At 37.2% G+C, this 20562-nt stretch overlaps 2 protein-coding genes across 6 annotated transcripts in view; one reads left to right on the top strand and one right to left on the bottom strand.

Moving 5' to 3' along the window:
- Positions 1-12285, top strand: part of FAM117B (family with sequence similarity 117 member B) — a 102178-nt gene extending 89893 nt beyond the window's left edge. The window contains exons 6-9 of one of the 5 annotated variants that reach the window (XR_014246054.1): positions 65-290; positions 2488-2608; positions 8340-9255; positions 9592-12285. Coding sequence is in view for 4 of the 5 variants with exons in the window: in XM_082397070.1 (XP_082253196.1) it covers positions 65-290; positions 2488-2608; positions 8340-8658 (666 nt within the window). In the remaining variant the exon portion in view is untranslated. The other 4 variants (XM_082397071.1, XM_082397070.1, XM_082397072.1 and 1 more) reach the window with 4 other exon arrangements.
- Positions 11672-20562, bottom strand: part of ICA1L (islet cell autoantigen 1 like) — a 74214-nt gene continuing 65323 nt past the window's right edge. The window contains exon 13 of the mRNA XM_082397142.1: positions 11672-19184. Coding sequence (XP_082253268.1) covers positions 19069-19184 — 116 coding nt within the window. The 3' untranslated portion in view covers positions 11672-19068. The remainder of the gene's footprint in view (positions 19185-20562) is intronic.

Here is a 20562-nt window from a genome sequence, read left to right as displayed (position 1 = left end):
ATGTGCATAGGTTATATGCAAAATCAATGACAAAAATACTTATGTTTTTAAAATTACGTAACAGCCACAAGACATTCCCGACGGCCATCGCGCACCTCCGCCCCTGGTGCAGAGAAGCAGCAGCACACGCAGCATCGACACGCAGACCCCCGGCGGGGCGGAGCGGGGCAGCAACAGCAGCAGCCGCTCCCAGTCTGTGTCCCCCACGTCCTTCCTCACCATCTCCAACGAGGGGAGCGAGGAGAGCCCTTGTTCGGCTGATGACCTGCTTGTTGATCCCAGGGATAAAGGTACAGTGCAGGAGGAGTTTGCTACCAGATGATAAGTGAATACCACCTGTTGTATCGTGCATTCTGTTCATTTTCTAGCAGAGCACACACATTTAGGGCTACTAAGATAATTACTTTGAGATGTGTTCAAAACATAGATTTAAAAAAATTGGAGTACAAATAGTAGGTTTCACTGTGGTGCTCAGGTGATGGTCTAGTTGGGTAGGTTTATGGGCTTTTGTTTGTTCCTTTTTATTCCTTTTTTGCACTTACTAATACAAGCTCCTTATTAGTGAGAGACATTCTTTTTGGTATAAATGAGATAAACATTTGTCCTGATAAGCATTTGTTCTCTATCACCTTAGTTGTCATGTTTTTACAATCTTACTACTTTTTAATTGAATGTGAAACCTTCAAGTTACAGTAGTGTGTTTTAGGATCTGTATTTGTGATATTTCTAACAAGAATTAAGCTGATTTATATCAATGCAAGATGAGTATTCCAGCAAACCTGGAGTAAAAGGTGGTGGTGGTGGGCTACTTAATAGTATTAAACCACTTGCCCGACTCAGAAAGTAATTGGAGACATAGCACGTTGCATATTAGTTACTAATAATATTCTTACTTTTTAAAACAAATAGGGCCTTTCATCTCTCTGTATCAGGGCAGTGTTTTTTTAGCCTAATCCTAGTTATTATTACATGAACTTGAGAGCAATAATAAGATATTTATTATTAAATAAATTCTACAGCTCAGTTTAGTAGTCATTCATTTAGAACTTTCTACTTGCAATGTGTTGAATGTCCTGAAATGTTCCATGTCCAATGACAACTGGTCATTACTGCCAGTCACCTAAAGTACTTAGACTGTAGCAAGTACAGAGGACATAAGATTTTCTGAAGAAGTCACTTCAGACAGTGGGCAGTTGTAAAATTTTATTATTTGGACCCTTTTTTGTCATCTTCTAGGTTAAATAAAACATGGCTATTCCAGACCAACACCCCAGACCAATTAAATCACAACCCCTGGGGACAGGACACAGGCACTAGGCATTTTTGGTGCCCCCAGGTGATTCACGTGCACAGAAGTTTGACACCCACTGAACTAAATCCTTTGATTGGGCCATGTGTTTCTTGTCAGGAGTCGGCATAATCACTTCTGATACTTATTGTGAAGATTAAAAGGGATAGTGAATGCAGCCCCTGGTACTTAGTGCTCAATCAGATGTACCCCTCTCCTCACAAATTAAACCATGGCTATTATAATCTGTCCCTTGATTTCCCATACTTTCTACTTTTACTTCAATAACATATAGGAACAACGTAAGTTTTGTGTCCTGCTGTATTTTACTTTAGGAGACTAGTGACTGGTTAGCTCCTCTGATTTCTTTTATGAGAAGGGGCTACAGTGCTACCGCCAGCAAGGAATTGTAGTTTAGTTGGCGCAGTCAGACTCTACATATAGGACACTTAGGGAACATGTCTAGAATTTCAAGTTAATATAATAGAAACCGAGGACATCAGCACTGGACAGGAATACCAGAGTCAAGAAGTGTTCCCTTTGGTAGGGTTAATTTAGAAAGATTTCAAAAAAAAGAGAAAGATTTCAAAATCTTTGAGCCAGACTTTGAAGGAGGTTTTGGAAAGCGTATGGAGAAGGACCTCTTAGGTATAGAGAATTTTTTAGGCAAAAGAAAGTCTTCAGCATATAGTGTGCATATGGATCTGACTACCTGGAGCAGAGATTGTGACCAGAGGAGCAGAGAAATCAAATAGAGAGATTCTGAGGGGCAGACCGAGAGTGAATGATAAGCAGCCAGTGAAGAACCATTTCAGTTACTTGTCCTGGGAAGAATGGAAGTGGCATTTGAGCCCATATGCCGTGTACGGAATAGGAATACGGCAGCAACATAGATCAGTGTTCAGTGCTGAGGAGTAAGTAAGTGATGGTAGGTTAAATAATAACCTACCTAGGCTGTGGTGATGGTAAGTAGAAGAAAAATAAAAATCTCTTCCTTGTTTATGCATTTATTTAACAAACATTATCTCCTCTTTACCAGGAATTGTGTTAGATAGTGGGGTGATGTGGATGAATGAAGCACTATTCCTTACCCTCAGGTAGTTCACGGTGTAGGGGGAGGCCAAGAACAATCCAATACAGTATGACTCTGCACGTACGTGCTAGTGTTTCTCAGTAATCCAGCATGTTGTTTCTTGCAGATAATGGGAACAACTCTCCTTTGCCCAAATACGCAACCTCACCAAAACCTAACAACAGTTACATGTTCAAAAGGGAACCTCCTGAGGGCTGTGAGAGGGTCAAAGTCTTTGAGGAATGCTCGTAAGTATCCCCCACCTTCCCTCCCCCCGCCAAAACTTTTATTATGAGAATTTTCAAATAGGCTGAAGAACAGTACAGTGACCACCCATAGATCCACCACTAGATCCTATAGTTAACATTTTGCTTAGTTTTTGCTGAACTGTTTGAATGTAAGTTGCAGACATGACATTTAACCTCAAATACAGTTTAATATTCATTTCCTAAAAGTAACCACAGTAAAAGTAACCACTCCTACATAACCACAATACCATTGTCATACCAAAGAAAATTACAGTTATGCTTAATATGAACTAATATCCGGTTGTTATTCACATTTCCTCAGTTGTCCCCAACGTATCACCCGTGGTTAGTTTTGAACCTGTAAACGGTCAGCTCCACACATTGAATTTAGCATTGTATTTATTCAAGGTAGACCACGGATCTCAATGCAGGGTGGGTTTCCTTCTTTCAAGGATCAAATTCCCTCCAGTTTTTAACTACTTTTAGTCTCCAGTTCTCTAAACAATTAAAAAAAATATTTTCCTGCCAACATGGGGAAGAGAATCCTATTACTTTGCAGAAACACGTTCCCGTGATGAAGATCACGGAAGAAGTAGAATTTTAAACGGCGTCTGGTACCCTTGGTATGCGATCTTCTGTGCTCATATATTTCTGTTGGCTAGTACTCTAGTCAGGTACTCTTAGTTTTAGACTCAGAGTCTGCTCAGCAAGTATTGCAGCTTTGAGTTTTCAGTAGCTTTGTAAGTGGTGGCTGCAGGGTTGCAGGTATGTATAAAACTGAGCAAATTAGCTGATGAACATTATTTGGGGAGAGGATGATGGTACTTATGTAAACCTCACCTTCCAATCTCACTATCGCTGCAAGTCTAAGAGCCATCCTCTGGCTTTTTCTCAGTATGAAACCAAAACTGCAATGTGGAGATTGTCCAGCCTTGTCTGAATCACATAATGTATCTTTTTCTTCCATCATGAACATCTTAGAATCATTTTAAAATATGACATCCTTTTGTTCCTCTCTGTGCCCCTTCTGTCAGTGCTTCCTTTAAGCTAAATTCTGAATAATTTTGCCACACAAAGAGCATTGTTTTTTAATCCCTTCACCCCCTCTACTAGGAGATCCCAGCTGTCAGTCTCCTATCTGCTTTTCTGACAGTAATTGAAAACTCCATTTTAGCAACTGCTTATTTTTTTCACCATGTAAGTCTAAAAACTTGACTGGTGCCAGAGAGTTTAAGCAGTATTTCTCCACATGTGTTTCATAGACTCCCTGCATCGTAATCATCTGGGTTATTAGTTAAAACTGCAGATTCCCAGGTCCCATCCCAGGCCTAATAAGTAAAAATATGGACGTAGGTAAGACCTAGATTATGCATCTTTAACAAACCTCATAGGATTTTTATGCTTGACTTGAAAATGCTGGCTTAGACCTTTTCATGAGAGTTCTTAAGAAATGGAGTCATTCTTTTAAGTAAAAATCAAATGGTCCACATGGAACCTTATGGAGTTGAAATCTTTGATTGATGTATTGGTAATTCAGATGTGCCTAAGTGCAGAGAAGTGGCTGATGGACTTAAAAAGCAGTTTGAATTTCTGTGTAAATGCCTGAGTGAAATTGGTTGTGTGGGTTGGTGTCCTGTGGTATCTGCCTTAGACTGTTACGTTTGGAAAATTTCTCAATATCTGAACTATATACATACAACTATGTTATTTGTTTCTAAAGGGAAGGAAGAAAGGACAGGGTGTGTGTGTGGATGGATAGATAGATCAAAGAAACGTAAGGTAAACCCTGACATATAAAATGTTTTATGGCACAGCCATCTGTTATTAGAAGGTAAACCTAGTCTTTTTTAAATGCACATAGTTTATTATAAATTTTACTGATATAAAGGATGTGTAGCTCATGGAAATCTATTCATTTTCAAATATCTTAATTATATTCCAAAAAGAAATTAACAGCAGTAACCCAATAGTGGATTTCTTAGAGGTAATTTTAACCTTCTATCAATAAAACAAGTTACTCAAAGTCTAAAAAATTGGTTCCTTTTTGCCCCAGTTATGTCATAATTAGAGCAAAACTGGATGCACTAGCATTAAAGTAAGGGTAGATTATTGGTCCTAATTTTTAAATTTTAGCTTAATCATTCTTTAAAGTATACTTTTCTCTCCAAGTCTTAATTTTGGTTTAAAGGTAATAACTCTGACCTGAACCAGGGGTTGGAGTCAATGAGAGGTTGATCTCTGGTTTTTAGAAATGTATGCTTATTTACCTGAAAGAAAATAGGTAGTTGGATTTGGGACCATAAAGGGCAAGACCAGATTTTGCATTTCTTTTTTTTTTTTTTTTGATACAGCACAGACCATAGCCATGCCTGTTGCACTTAGCAAGTCCTTTTTTTTTTTTTTTATACCTAATATGGCACCAGAGGCATAGTCTTTTATTTACTTTTTATTTTATTTATTTTTGGCTGCGTCGGGTCTTAGTTGTGGCATGCGGGATCTTCATTGTGGCATGTGGGATCTTTCCTTGTGGCGCGAGGGCTTGTTTCTAGTTGTGGAGTGGGGGCTCCAGAGCACGCGGGCTCAGTAGTTTGCGGCACGCGGGCTTAGTTGCCCCACGGCATGTGGGATCTTAGTACCCCGACCAGGGATTGAACCAGCGTCCCCTGCATTGGAAGGAGGATTCTTTACCACTGGACCACCAGGGAAGTCCCAGCAAGTCCTTTTTAATGAAGTCACATATGCTGTTTCCTGATCCCAATTAATGAACTCCTTGACCTTAGTTACCTTAGATTCCTAGATATTTTGGCCTCTTTGCAGTATAGAGATTTTTAAAAAAATATGACATAACCCCTTCTTTTCTTCCTTTCTTTCCCTCCCTCCCATTATAAATAATTTGGAATCACCATTTCTTAGCTACTAATTTATTCCTGAATTTAAAAAGAAAATACATAAGCCTTTAAAAAAAATACCAAAGAATTCCTCACATCAGTATGAAAATACCTATAATAATTATCCGTCCTGACCATTTGTTTCTCAGAAAGTCAGCTAGCAAGCAGTTATATTTATTTTGAGATACAATCCTTTTGGAATAACTTCTTAAGGAAAAAGTAAAATATTTAAACTAGTTCTGAGGGTTTCTGTGTGTGTGTGTGTTTTGGTTTTTTGATATGTATGGTTCTTAAATTGAAGAAAACTTTGAAGTAGTATTAGTACCTGCAGCTTCTAGTAGCATAAGTATAATACTGGTCATACACCCCAGGGGTGGGTAACGAGTTTCTTGGAGAATCTGCTCCTCAAAGTTAAATGGAGTGAAAAATGATTCCTTTTGGTGGGTTGGGGTCATGACTGGAGAGGGGGTGGTGATGCTTTTTTTTTTTTTTTATTGTTAGTGTTCTGTTTTCTTGATCTGGGTGCCAGTTAGATAAGTTGTTATTGTTTACGTTATTTTGTGTGAGATCTGTCATAAGTGTTTTCATGAAAGCAGAAAGGAAGTTAAACTGATTTTAGATTCTGTCATTAAAAAATGTCAAAGTCAGAAGTTTGTATCTCAGAAATGTGTGGTTTCATCTTCAAGATCCATTAGCAGCCATGTGTCTTAAGTGATTTTTAAGACAATTTTATCTTTTTAATAAGATAACCTCAAACAATAAATAAATTAATTAAAAACCTAGGCCTCATTTGGAGGAGGGTATAAAAATTGATTAGCCCTTTTTTTCCTAACATAAGAATGAAAGCTATCTTTAATAATTCTTCAAAAGAAAATACAAGCATTATTTAATTATAGAAACATAATCTCGGACTTCCCTGGTGGCGCAGTGGTTAAGAATCCCCCTGCCAGTGCAGGGGACACGGGTTCGAGCCCTGGTCCAGGAAGATCCCACATGCCGCGGAGCAGCTAAGCCTGTGCGCCACAACTACTGAGCTGGCGCTCTAGAGCCCATGAGCCACAACTACTGAGCCCATGTGCCACAACTACTGAAGCCCGCGCGCCTAGAGCCTGTGCTCTGCAACAAGAGAAGCCACCACAGTGAGAAGCCCGCGCTCAGCAACAGACCCAGCACAGCCAAAAATAAATAAATGAATAAATAAATTTATTTAAAAAAAAAGAAACATAATCTCAACTTCCTATCTTCTTTAAGGAATTGAAATCCATGCTGTCAGTAAAAACAGAGGGGTGTGTGCTCTTCTTATCATAATATATCCAAATACACATGTGGCCCTAGATGTACTCAAGTAATAAGTTTCCATTGTATCTAAGAAAGAACAATACACAAGAAAAACAAATTTAAACAATGTAATTTTTTTCTTCTTAAATTATTATACTTGCCAAAGCTATCCATGGGTAATATTCACTATTAATAAAATATACCCACCCAAAGCAAAATATGCCCACCCAAAAATGTTGTACTTGGAACTTTTTTTTTTTTTTTTTTTGCACCTACTCCCCAGGTCTGTTGTTTATTCATTCTTTAAAACCCAGTTCAGATGTTACTTCCTCTAGAAGCTACCTTCCTACCAAACTCCCCCACTCTTTCTCTGTGCCACAGGTTATCCACTCCCTTGTTCTACCTCTAAACCTTTTACAAACCATTTTTATCACATCTGTCAGTCCCGCTTGCGGGAGTTCTCAAGCTTTTTTGTGCTATGGGCACCTCTGGCAGTCCAGTAAAGCTTATGGATCCTTTGAAGTAATTCATAGCTTCTCTGAATAATGTTTTAAGAACAAATTAAAGATTATAAAGGAGACTAATGGTATTGAAATACAGTCTGTCCCCAGTACCTTCCTCTTCCCAAGAACTACATGTTTATCTCCTTGTAGATCATCTTGCCTTTGGGTCTCCAGAATCTAGTGCAGACTTGGCACATTTGGATTTTTTTTTTTTTTCCATTTCATTAGGAGAGATGAGAACCATACTTTTGTCATATCGTATTACCTTTTCCCACCTGAATCTTGATTTATTTAGGTTCTTCCACTTGAATTTCTTTTCAATTTTGTGTCACTTCCATGTTACTTTAACAGTTTAATTTTTTATATTTTCAGGGAATACCATTAACACTTGTATCCTTTTGCAGCTCTTTGGGTTAATTTGCAGGAGCAACTAGGGACAGGGAAGGATTTGGCTTCAATAAAAACTTTCAGAACAGAGGACTGTCATTAGTTTTATTTTGATTTTACATTTATGTTACGTTATTCAGAAAACCATCATGGCTATTAACTCAGAATTGTTTCAAAGAGATTTTTAAGGGCACTTGGAGAACTCATGCCCACTGAAGTTTAGTCACGCAGTGGTGGAACTCAGTAAAAGATAGACAATGTATGTCATTAATTTCCTTGCCTTTTCCCTTCAAAATAGTGCAGACTTTGGAAAAATCATAGTGGAACATATTTTTGTCTTTAAACAGCTAGAATATCTTTTGCTTTAGGAAATTCTTTATTCAGATTGGCTATCTTAGATCTTCACTTAGATGTCTGAGCATCCTATGTGGTGCCCGGGGCTCGCCAGGGAACTGAAAGCAGCAACAAAATCTGGTGTCCTTCCAGCATTGAGATAAATAATTTGAATCATGTGTCCTTGGTCAGTAGCATTTGAAGCTTTGGGCATAGCTTGAGTTTTGTTTTCCTTTTTTGTGTCTGTAAGTTACTACTTTTTTTTTTTTTTTTTTTTTTTAAAGAAAAGAACTTCTGATGTTCTGTGACTTAAAAGTATTGGGTTGTTTATTCTATGTCTAGGCCAAAACAACTTCACGAAATCCCGGCCTTTTACTGCCCTGACAAAAACAAGGTGAATTTCATTCCTAAAAGCGGCTCTGCTTTCTGCCTCGTCAGCATCCTTAAGCCACTCCTCCCCACACCAGATCTTACCCTCAAGGGCTCTGGCCACAGTCTGACAGTCACCACTGGCATGACAACCACTCTTCTGCAGCCTATCGCTGTGGCCTCCCTGTCTACAAACACAGAGCAAGACCGAGTCTCTCGAGGAACGAGTACAGTCCCGCCACCAGCCTCTCTCCTCCCACCACCAGAACCCATTGAGGAAGCTGAAGGATAGGCCCCAGTGCTGTGAGGCCACTGTTCTGGGCAACTGAGAATCTCCTCCATCCCTTGGCAGCGATGGCATCGTGCGCTCCCAGTTGGCTGTGATGTGCTCCAGCATTTCCACACTGGCGCGTCACCGTGCGGCTTCTGGAAGAAAGCAGCCCCGCTGATGGCTCTGCTCACTCCTGAAGGCCAGCCCTCAGTGCTTAGCCTGCTTTTTCTTAAAGCACCGGTTGAAAGAAGAAAAAGGTTTCATTCTTTCCTTTTGGAGGGCTGATATCACATTGTTTTTTGCTTTCAAATTAGACTTCTTTGAAAAAACAAATAAAAAACTGATCCCTGCAAACATGATTCTTGAAGGGAGATGTGAATGATGCTGCAAGAACCATCTTTTATATGAAAATGACTATTTTATAATACCAATGTTACGTTTTCTGAAAACATAGCAAACAGGATGTTCAGACGATTCTTTGGCCTCTGTTTCTTGTTTCCCTTTTTAGATGTGTGCTTTTCTCAGCTGTTTTCAGCTTTGGGACCAAAGGGATTGTTGACATTTTCCTAGCAATCTTAATCTCATGACTGTGTTCTTCTCCCAAACAAGAATTGATAGGTAAATGCATTGAACAAGTATATATAAAAGAGATAAAAAAGCAATATTAGTACATTACGTGATTTATGTTTTTTGATGTCAGAAGTTTGTGCTTTGGGTGAAATACTTGTAAAACTGCTGTTTTCCTCACTACTCCTGTACACATTTCACCATGTGGTCAGAAAAATTATAATCTGGAGACAAGTGCTTTAATATGTTCTCACCCATCATTGGAACTTGGTTTAAAAATCAGTGAGCCAAAAGGAAGCTACCCCGTGTCGACTGCTAGCTAGGAGTCAGGAGCCCCTTGGGTTTTCTGCTCAATACTTATCACATGATCTCCTTTCTTTCCCACAGGTGTCGTTCTACCTTTAACCGTCACTGTATCATAGCCCCAAGAGATCCTAAAATGGCTGTGCATGGATTTCCTCCTTTGCTTTTGTGATGTTGTTGTCTTGTGGATTTGGTCAGGGTTAGTAGTTTGCCAGGAGTGTAATCCGTTGAATAGCAATCCTTAGTCACAGAATCTTGCGACTGACGTTTCCTTTATGGTGGTTGGCACTGAGATATGTTGCCTATAGGTTTTGCTAGTTTTCCCTCCAACATTCCACACGGTGGGGAAAACAGGCAAGGAGAGCTTTGGAGCGTAAAGAACAGGAACCTTTGAAGAATCCATACGGTTTTGGATTTAGGCTCATCCTAATACAATCACAGCCAGTATCACATGACAGCAGTATTTCATGTCTGGGTATGTGGTAGTGAAATTAAGGAGCAGCTCTTTTTAAAAAGTTATAGCAAACAGTGTTGATAGAAAGCATCCTTCTAAGATCTTCATAAACTACCTTATGATGCAATAATTTAATGTTCCTATACATATTATATTATAGGGAGAAAACAAATACTTGTAAAAGGGATATAGTTTAGAAGGTTAATATGTCAGTTTGTCCAGATATATCCCATCAAAGAAAAGCTAGTGGTAGCAATAAATCTTCTGAAAGGACTTCTTATACTCATGTACCTTTAAAACATCTAAGTAATTAAAAATTTTGCCCTGTTAAGTTGAAAACAGAGATGTATTTAGGCAAATTAGATAAACTCAAACATTTGAATAAGTCTGTCAGGTTTCAGTTGGTGGCATCGATGAATTTTGGTACCCCTTCTGTCCAAAACTAATTTTCCTGAAATTAGTACATTGTGGCTTCTAAATCAGGAAAAGCTAAGTCATTCAAAGTCTAAATGTTCTGGTCAGTAGGTTCTTTGAGAACCTTGATTCTTTGCCTCTAACTTTATTTACCATTTCACCACTGAGAACTGCTCTGTCAGAAGTACAAAAGAAAGGTAAAGCTGAAATCAGGTGAGTTGGTATCGATGGTAGGAAGTTAAAAAATAAGGTTTCAAAAAAATCCAAAATCAGTTTTTGGATGACCTGAATTCTGTTAAATCTATGTTCTTTTCCTTGCCTTACACTTACTTCCCTTTCCATCTGTACATGTCACAAGGGTGTTTTACAACTACAATGCCACTTTGTAAACAGTTTTTCCTCTTACTCTGTTGTGCATGTTTATCTAACTCACATCTTTCTGTAGAGTTTCATATATCCTTAAACTAATTTACAATCAGAATGAGAGAACAAGTTTAAGATAGTATTATTCACAGTCTCATAGGTGGAACTTTTAAAGTTTGGTTGTAAGGAGAATGTGAATTTGCAGGTAAATGAATTATATGGCAACTAAACATAGTCCTCATGTTTGGGAGAAATAGAGCCTGAGATTTGAGGAGGGGGGGGAAGGTACAAGGTATAAAAAACACTTAACTGCCAGTGCCAAAGGGCTAATTTTTAAGTATCTGAGCTTTATGCAGTCTTGAAAAAATTTTGGCCATAGTCTACTCGGCTTTATGTAACCTTGGTTCACAGGTGGTTGACTTTTTTTTAAAAATGGGTCTACTCTCAATAGAATGCATAATATTGTTTTCTAAAATTACATTCCATAACTACCTTGTTATTCTGTAGAAAACTGTACAGAAGGTAAATAAATTAGAATAGCTTCAATGGGAATATAATTTAAATTTTTAAAAAATTTAAATAAATTTACTTCCATTGCGGTAAAAGAAAGAAATAGGTGGCTTGTATATTTCAGCAAAAGAAAGCTATTCTCTGGTTATGAACTTTGTCAGTGTTAAGTTATTTTTACTCTTAAATGGTTTTTTTCTTGCGGTGATAACATGAATTTACGGTTTCTGATCATGACCAAGTCTGTATTACTTGTCATGACTTTTGTGAGCAATTATGTTTTAAAAATACCTGTTTTTCTTCTTTGATTAATATGGTGAGCATGGATGCCAAAATTATTTTTTAACTAGAGTCTTCATTTTGTTTAAAATATTTCTTATATTTGTGACAAGCCAAATCAGAGTTTTAGAAGGTGCTATTGCTAACTGTGGAATAACTGGCAACAAGGAAGCCTTTTTTTTTTCTTTCTTTCTTTTTAATGGTTGGCTTTTACTGGAAGAAGGTATTTAAAAAATAGAATTTATAGCTTTCTGTTATGTCCAAGATTAAGAGTGGGTTGTCAGAGTTTTCTTTTGTTAAAGGAAATAAAAGAAAAATTGCCACTACTGAATTTACTATTCTAAAGATTCATTCCTTAATGCTTAGAATTTCAGTGTCTCAAGACCAGACCAGTGGACGTGCTGAATTTGCATTAAGAAAGCTAAAACACTTAACTTCGCACTTTAAGGTTTAAGTTTTACTCTGCCTAAATTAATGATAAGCAGAGCAGCCCTGAACAATATTTTGTTTGTACAATCCTGTTGAAGAATATAATTTATGTTTTTTAAAAGTCTTTATTTTTCATCTCTGTTGAAGCTGTGTAAATCTTTTTAAAATGCAATTTTTAAAGTTTCGTTTTTCTAACAAAATTCTCCCAAAAAACAGCATTTCCAGTGGTGATAAATAGTGTTACTGTGTACTTACGTATTCCCTATACCTGAACACTTGTTGCTGCCTCACAAGAAAATAGAACTTTTATGTTAAAAATAAAGTCTGTTCTTGAGTCTTTTTCTGTGTACTTTTATGAATATTGGCTCAAATTCAAATTTCTTTCTTTTCAGACATTTCTAGCTTGAAATAACTTTAGTATGTTCTTTTTCACAGATAGAAAGATGAATTTGTGTTAGGTAGCAGGATATATAATATTGCCAGTTGTTACTTCCTTACTTCCTTGCTACCTCCTTAACTTGCTCTTGAACTGAAAGCACCTGATCTTTGTGTTAAGTGCTAATAAGCAAATGTTAAAATATAAGCAAGCATACTGAAAGGCGTACCTGTTTATAGGTAATTCAGTACTTTACAGGTTGTTAGAGATTTAGCTGGGGGCAGTCACTTAATTTCATTCTAAAGTACAGATAGAGGAGTTTTTTCCCCGTTTTGGTAATTCATTCTTGCTGCTTCCTTTGTGTCGGTGGTTTACAAATGGAAGACAGTTGTTTAGGCTGAAGGGTTTAATCTGTATGAAGGCTGCGTGCGGTATAATCATTTAGAAAGCAGGGTCATCTTTTAAGTGATATAAAAGTGTCACCACAGCTGCCTGTCATAAAAAGTGGTCACCAAATTACTTTGCAAGAAATTCTAAAAATTATTTCTGGGGGTAAAAGTTAACCAGAATTTGGAGATTATATATATATAACATTATAATTAAACACAGCAGCAAACACAAAGAGAATCTCTCAAATTGGCGTAACATTTTCTCCCATTTTTTTTTTCTCTCAGTCTTTTCCTTCCACCTTTAAAGAAGTTGAGAGGAGCAAATTTAGATCTCACGTTGGGTGTTCCCATCTTCCCCCATTTATTTGATTTTTTTTTTTTGCTTTGATTCATTAGTATTAAATATACCCGCTCCCCCTCAAAGTTTTTAGGTCTGTAATGATCCTTTCCTTAAAAGATCATTGTAGACCTTTCAGTTGCTTTCCTTAAAGGCAACTGAAAGTTGCTTTTAAGTGGTTGGGTGTGAAATAGTATCCTCTTCCTAGGAGTTCCCTGCCGATGTATATCAATATCATTTTTTTCCCTTGCTAAGATTATGTTTGCTTTTTAAATATTTTAAACCTCTACTAGAACATAGTATGATAACACAGATAGCCTTTGTTGCTCTTTGGTTCAGTGTTTTTCAAACTGTTTGGGTCTTGAAATGAATTAAATGGGTCCAGCCAACATTTTTTTTTAATGAAGCAGAACAGGAAACAAAAGTATATTGAAGACATCAGGGAAATAGTATTTGTATGTAAAGCTTTTGCTAGCCATAGGGATACATATGTACTAGGTTGTAAAGTAAAATATATTTCGTACTGTGGGTTGTAATCAAAATGATTTGAAAAATACTGTTGTAGATACAACTTCTGTATATGTGTTTTGGGGTTGGTCTAGTATCTTAACACAGATACTGGAGTCTTTAAAGACATTGTTTCTACTTCTCTTTACTAAGCATCTCCAAATTGCTGGTTTTATTTTTAAAAATCTTTTCTTTTCAGCAGTTTGCATCTTCCTCAAATTGAGAATTTATCTCCATATACTCTTTGATTTTATACAGTAGCATGGATGAGTCATGCTTAATCATTGTGTTGTTTTAGAGAAGACTGTCATGGAGCTCTGATGGCCAGAAACCCAGGAGTATGACCATTCATCTCAGTTCCATGCCTTAAGCAGTTATTTTTTGAGATCATTGGGATGATTCAGAGGAGTTGCAGGAAAAGCCACAATTTGGGTACTACTTCTGGCTCTGCAGCTTAATAGTCATGGGATCTTAGGCAAAGAAGTCACCTCTTTGAACCTTAGTTTTCTTATGTGATTTTAGGAAATGCTGATGACAGTGCTGTCAGTTAAATGGCTAGTGGGTGTGAAAATAACTTAAAAAACTGGAAGCAAACACACGTTATCATCTCCTTTCTGTTTTGTTAGGTAAGTTTATTCATCCCTTAGGAAAGCCACAAGTTGTTGGTCATGGAAAATGATCCCATAAAATTCATTTTACCTTGCAAAGTATAATATAGTCAAGGATGTTGAGCTGAAATCATAATGAAAGTAGGTAACACTTACTGATAGCTTTCCAAGTGCCAGGCTTGGTGCTTACATTAACCCTGTGAAGCCAGGTACTGCTAGTTACTGTCTTATAAATTGCAAAATTGGAATTAGATTAAGTAATTTATCCATGGTCATACATCTGGGAAGTGTCAAAATCTGGCTTTGAACCAATTCTGATTGTAGAACTCAGACTTACTGCGACTTCTCCTATAACAGTGACATTAATAAAATATAGGTGTTTGGTATCATCGCAGATTATGTGCCCTTGGGTCGTAGCCTTGTTTGTTCTTTTTGGTCTTCTTCATTGCTTCAACTGCTGGCAGCTTGGTTCAGAGGGCGAAAAGAAAGTAACCTGGTTTGACACCACTTCCTGACCAAGGTAGGTAGTGACACAAATCCTCAAGCTCTGGGTTTTAATGTTGCTATAGCTGCAGAAATTCAAAAGAAGTATTTTCTTTAATTTGGGGAGCACGTCTGTTAGAGAGGCAGAAAGTAGCAACTTCACATTTTTGGTGGTTTTTTTTTTTTTTTAACTGACTTTTTGAGGTAAAGACTTACGAAAGTAATTTTTTAACCTCAGTTACTTGGTATGCCCATTTCAGACAGACAATCAAATGAAATCACCTAGATCAGGGGTCCCCAACCTTTTTGGCACCAGGGACCGGTTTCGTGGAAGACAGTTTTTCCACGGACCGGAGCGGGGAGGGGGTTCAGGCGGTAATTCAAGCGAAGGGGAGCAGCACGTGAAGCTTCGCTGGCTCGCTGGCCCGCCTGCCGCTCACTTCCTGCTGTGTGGCCCGGTTCCTAACAGCAGGGGGTTGGGAACCCCTGACCTAGGATCACAATTTAGTTCATATATAATATTAACAGTAGTTATTCCTGTTTGGTAGGTTGGTGGATCATTTCTTTGTCGTCTACTTTTACAGACTTTTAAATGAGAGTATTACTTTGAAATGGAATAAAGAAAACAACTCTTTTTTCTTTCATGTAAAAACATGCCCTTCAAAATCTTACCTGATAACACCACTCAGACCTTTATCTCCAGGTTGTACTTATTTTTGGACATTGAATGGTTTATTTATACCACTAAGTAGAGAACCATGTCTTGACTTCAGATGCCCAGGACAGTTCTTGCTGAACTCTTTAGTCTTCTTTTAAATGGCACATAAAACATGGAAGAAATTTTATGTTGGGCTTATGGATGTGACCCATCCTAACGAACAAACGTTTTTCTTCCTATCCTGTTCTATAGGTGTTCTTTGCTATATTTAAATACCTTACTGTTGTGTTTTAAATGCATTACTTTCAATACTGCTGAATTAGTTAATATTTTAAAGTTTGTATTTCCTTCCTAGTTTAATGTCTGTATCCCAAGATTCTGGGTCTGCTTCATTGCTCAAGGTAAGGAAATGCCAGTGCTATGGAAGGTAGAAATAACTGGATCAATCAATCCTGCCTTGCTTTTTATTCCTCCCTTCAACAAATCAGGTTAAATGTTATGGCTTATATTTCACTGGTTATTGCTTCTAGGCTCAAAATTCTGCTATTTGTTTGTATTTTGTTACTGAGAGTATTTACACAAAGAATACACATTCTGTTATTTCCCATATCTTACAAAGTCCCTCCTGCATGAAGTAAATTAGAAAGAATCAGTCTCACAAAGATATTAATTGCCCTGGTTTTATTTTCATTCTGTGGTATCTGTATCATTCAAACTACCTTCTTATTACTATGGTCCTGAGGTAAAACCCAAGTTTTTGAATAGAGAAACAGTAACTGGATTTGTATTGAACACTTTAGCAAATAAACTTTGTTTTATGCCATCTTGTAATCTTTATTAAAAGAGGCTCAGAAAAACAGCACATTCAAACTTCCTTTGTTCATATGCTGTAAGACCTCTACATTTCCAGATGGTCTATAAAGATAGTTATGTGAAATATCCATAGTTGAAATACAAACACTTTTTCATTGTGCAAATACTGAAACCTGTTTTGTTAAAATACAGTTTGTTTCTAATCATATCAGAGTTATGTTTTACAATTAATGAAAGATTTCAAAAAATACAAAGTTATACCAATTTGATCTTAATCTGCCCTGGTATTTCTGCCTCTCTTATAAAGTGGTTGAACAAAGATTAGGCAAATTTTTAGTTCTTCTGGGGCTCTTCTAAGTTTAAATGCATTCTTATTTGGTATTAAAAAGTATAACATAGATATTTCCCCCCATTTAATATAAAAAGCATCCATCCATTTGAAAGAGTTGTTCTCAGCCCACCCTTGGTTAAGGTTAATTAATATACTTCTTACTGAATGATTATTCTAGATTTAACCAGGAAGCAGCTGATCACCTTTCTGTTCTGTGTTTATCCTGTCATTCCCTACTGAATATGTGCTTGGTTTCTTATTTTAGCTTGTGTCTTATTTTAGGTTTCCTATTATACCTATTTTAGGTGTAATATAGCCAAATTTCTGTTTCTGGACCTTAAATTAAAGACTGAGCTTCAAATAATCTTGAGAAAATGTGAATAGTTACCTTCATTTTAATAGCAAAGTTTTAAATGTGCACTTCAAAAATGCAGTCAGACCTTGCTGAAGTTATAACTAGACTTGCTAAGGCAGTTAATGTTGCTTTGAGGCTAAACGAGCAACTACATACTCTGTTGAAAGCGAAAATGTTAGAGAAATTAAGAACTGAAGAATAAAAATCCTTGTATGCTTCTATTTTTTGATAACCTTTGCTCTTGGAAAATTGGGGTTAGTATCCCCTTCACATTCATAGTCTGGGATTTGGGCCTGGAGAGACTAGTGATTTTCCTCTGGGTTGAGTGTCTTCGTTTACATGAAATAACGACTGCTCTGCATGCATGTGAGGAAGCCATACAAATATTTTTGAACTAATGCATTAGTGAAAATGAAAGAAAAATGGCAAAAATGCAAGACATAAAATTAACATTTTCTGAGGTACTTCAAAGTTGAAAGCACAGAGCAGCCATGGGTATAGAATTTAGATTGTGATTCATAATTATAACCCCTGGTGATTGAATTTTGGCGGAACAAAGACAGTATTGCATTCTGGGGCATTAAACTGAATAAAAAGGGAGAGTTACAAAATGCTTCTTAATGGTTAACCAAGTAAAGAAATAAGCATGTGAAAATATTTTAAGGAAGGATTTACATAACCTTTTCTTAAGTCCATGTTTCTGACCCTCAGATAAGGTCTTTCCAGCCTACACACTACTTGACCATAGTTGTGGTTTTCTAAATAGCTTGTGAGCAGTTCAGATTGTAGTTAGGCCAGACTGTTGTGGATGGGAAGTGGGCTGCATTTTACCTGCCCTAGTCCATTCCTAAAAAATGTTTTTCTTTATACAGAGACTCAGAGATTACAAGCAGTTCTCTTGTAAATAATAATTAAGCCTGTTTAGAACTAGGAATACAATGAAAACTACTGTGAAAGTCTTAGTTAAAATGTTTTCTTATGCAGATGCAATGGACTGGACAATGAAACAAGACACCTGGTGAACTGCCTCAGAACTAAAGGGTGGATGGGAAAAAACAGGAAACTGAGTGACTGTGTGTATACAGTGGCTATGTTTTCATTAGCTTACGCTAACTTCATTAAATAGCCTTCCTTCCAATACTTAGACTCTAAAGCTTTTAAGGGTATGTTTGTCCTTAGTAATCAAATAGAGCCTCAGATGATGTCGCCCACAGAAAAGTGGAAAAACACTCCCTTACTGATGGTATAGAGCTTTCTGTAACTTTGCCAGAAAGCTTTCTGGGTTAAATCATGTCAAGAAATGTGAGGTAATAAGTATTGCAAATCTGTACGAGGTTAAGTTAATTAGAATTTTTTTCCCTCATTCAGATAGAAGTTTCTGGGTCATTTCAGGAATACTACTGCCAGTTGCTCAGGGAGTATCCTCCCCTCGTTTTCTTTTAGGAAGCATATGAGTACAGTACATTGTAGTAGCAATGTGTGAACAATCAGGCCTGAAGACACTTGGACAATGTCTGAAGTACCATAGGATGGACATTCTTGTGGTTTATAAAATGGGAAGAGAGATTTTTCTGTTTATGCAGAGGATGGACTTCTTAGCAAATAAATCATCCTGCTACTTCCCCAAGAAAATTCAATAATGAAATCGGGGGGTGTCCATGATTTTGTATGAAGGAAAAAAACTAAGGAATATTACATTTTAGCCTCCAAGTGGAGAAAACAAGCACCAAGTTTCTCTGTGATTTCACTGAAGCAAATTGAGTTCTCAAATCTTATTCTACCTTTCTAACTAAAGAAAAAACTGGTCTGGTTCTAGTGCTATCTTCCACAACAGAGAATTCCCCCTGCCACCGTTTTATTTAAAAACCAACCCCAAATCACAACCCAGTTTACATGCTGTCCTTCCTTTCTCTAGATACAGAATTCTCACAGCCAGCAAGGCATCTTATACATAAAAGGCTTTCCAAACAGATAAACACACCTCCTATTGATAATTATTCCTAGCTGTTATTTTTGAACTAACTTTTGGTATGTATTTCAGACTCAATAGTTTCTAGTATTTTCCATATATTAGCAACAGCTGTAAATCCACGATATTAAAGAGATACTTAATGTATTAAAACGTGGTCCTTTCCATCTGTCTAACCTTGCAAACACAAGGTTTTCGTATGTAGGTGACAACATAAACTCCTTTCCACAAAGGCAATAAGTTGCAAAATTGGTGTCTCAAGGCCACTGAAGTGGCATCATAACTTCAGTCAAGCATTAAGAAGTTCATCATCTGAGTGTCCAATAGCATCTGGGTTTGAAAGCGGATCCAAGTCTGCAAATAGATTGAACCAGGCTGACATGTCTTGGTTACCACTGTTGGGAGCTATTAAAAAAGAAAAAAACACATTAGAGTTTCAGATTTTTAAAATCACATTATTGCACCACTTTTATGATTTTAAAGTAGATGCTTCTTTTGAATCAAATTTAAGACAGCTGACAAGAATAAACACCAATTACGTCTCCTTGAGGATAATTTTGAAAAGCTAATGCAGATAACCTCATGCTTTGCTGAGGCTATTTAAGTAATTGCATGTTGCTCTGAGAAAGGACTTGATTAAAAGTGAAAAGGCAGGAAGTAGTAGAAGGCTCTCAGATAAGGTTCAAAATTTAACCTTTGTTCCTACAAAGTAGGAACATTACACTTGTAAACTTAGCATTTAAAATCTATATTTATTATAAAAGTAATATTAAAATAGTAGACATAGGGGGGAAAAAAATCCCCTAATCCTATCACATTTCCATGTGTACTTTAAAATTTTTGATAAATATATTATGGAGTGGGTTATGTCTCAGATATGACTTCCTGTTACCTGACTGGAAAATTGCATACATCAATAGTCTACAAGTTGTGTGGCAGATAGTCAAGGATACACATCTATGCTGAAGGCTGGGACTAGTGAAAAACTGTACAGTGGCACAGACAGTGGGTCATCTCAGAAAGCTAGGCTCTTGAAGGCCAGGGGGTCCAGAAAGCAGGGCTGAGAGCCAGGGGACAATCTAAAGACCTACATATGAGACGAGGGACGCAGTGGGCAAAGGATGGAAGGCAGTCCTGCTCAGAAGCGTCTAAGGCAACTCTCTCTTACAATCAATCATGGTTACCACTTTCCACAGATCACAAGAGTTTGGGCTGTGGGGATCCCAAGCCTCAGGGATCAGGACAGAGTGAAAGCCTGCATTGTGTGTCCAGTTCTGCTTCTGGGAACCCCAAGGTAGTGCCGGTGATACCCACACAAGTTCTGGCTTTGAGTCCTGGGTATACTAGCTACTAATAAGTAATAATGGGCAAGTCATTTAACTTCAGGGGCCCTTGCTTCCTCATCTGTAAAGTAATGATCATATAATTTATTATTTTTTAAATTTTTATTGGAGTATAATTGCTTTACAATGTTGTGTTAGTTTCTACTGTACAGCAAAGGATTATAGGCAAATAGCAGCTTTCCCAATACCTCAGCCTTTTCGTGTTCAATTCTGAAATTTACTCACTTTATAGTCTCTATTTTTAATGATTTAGCACAATTCAGTTTACTGAGTTTAAGAAGAGAAAACTATAATTACGGATAGTCTGAATCCCTAAGGGATGGCTGTATTCAGAATTGGCTGCTGTGAATCTGTGATTTGCTTGGAATTGATGGATTCCCCAATTGATTTATCCCAAAGGATTAGGAAGAATTAAAATAGGGTTCCAGGAGTCCACAATG

This window comes from Balaenoptera borealis, assembly GCF_965194805.1.
Source record: "Balaenoptera borealis genome assembly, chromosome: 6".
NCBI lineage: Eukaryota > Metazoa > Chordata > Mammalia > Artiodactyla > Balaenopteridae > Balaenoptera > Balaenoptera borealis.
This window is presented reverse-complemented; position numbering and strand designations above follow the sequence as displayed.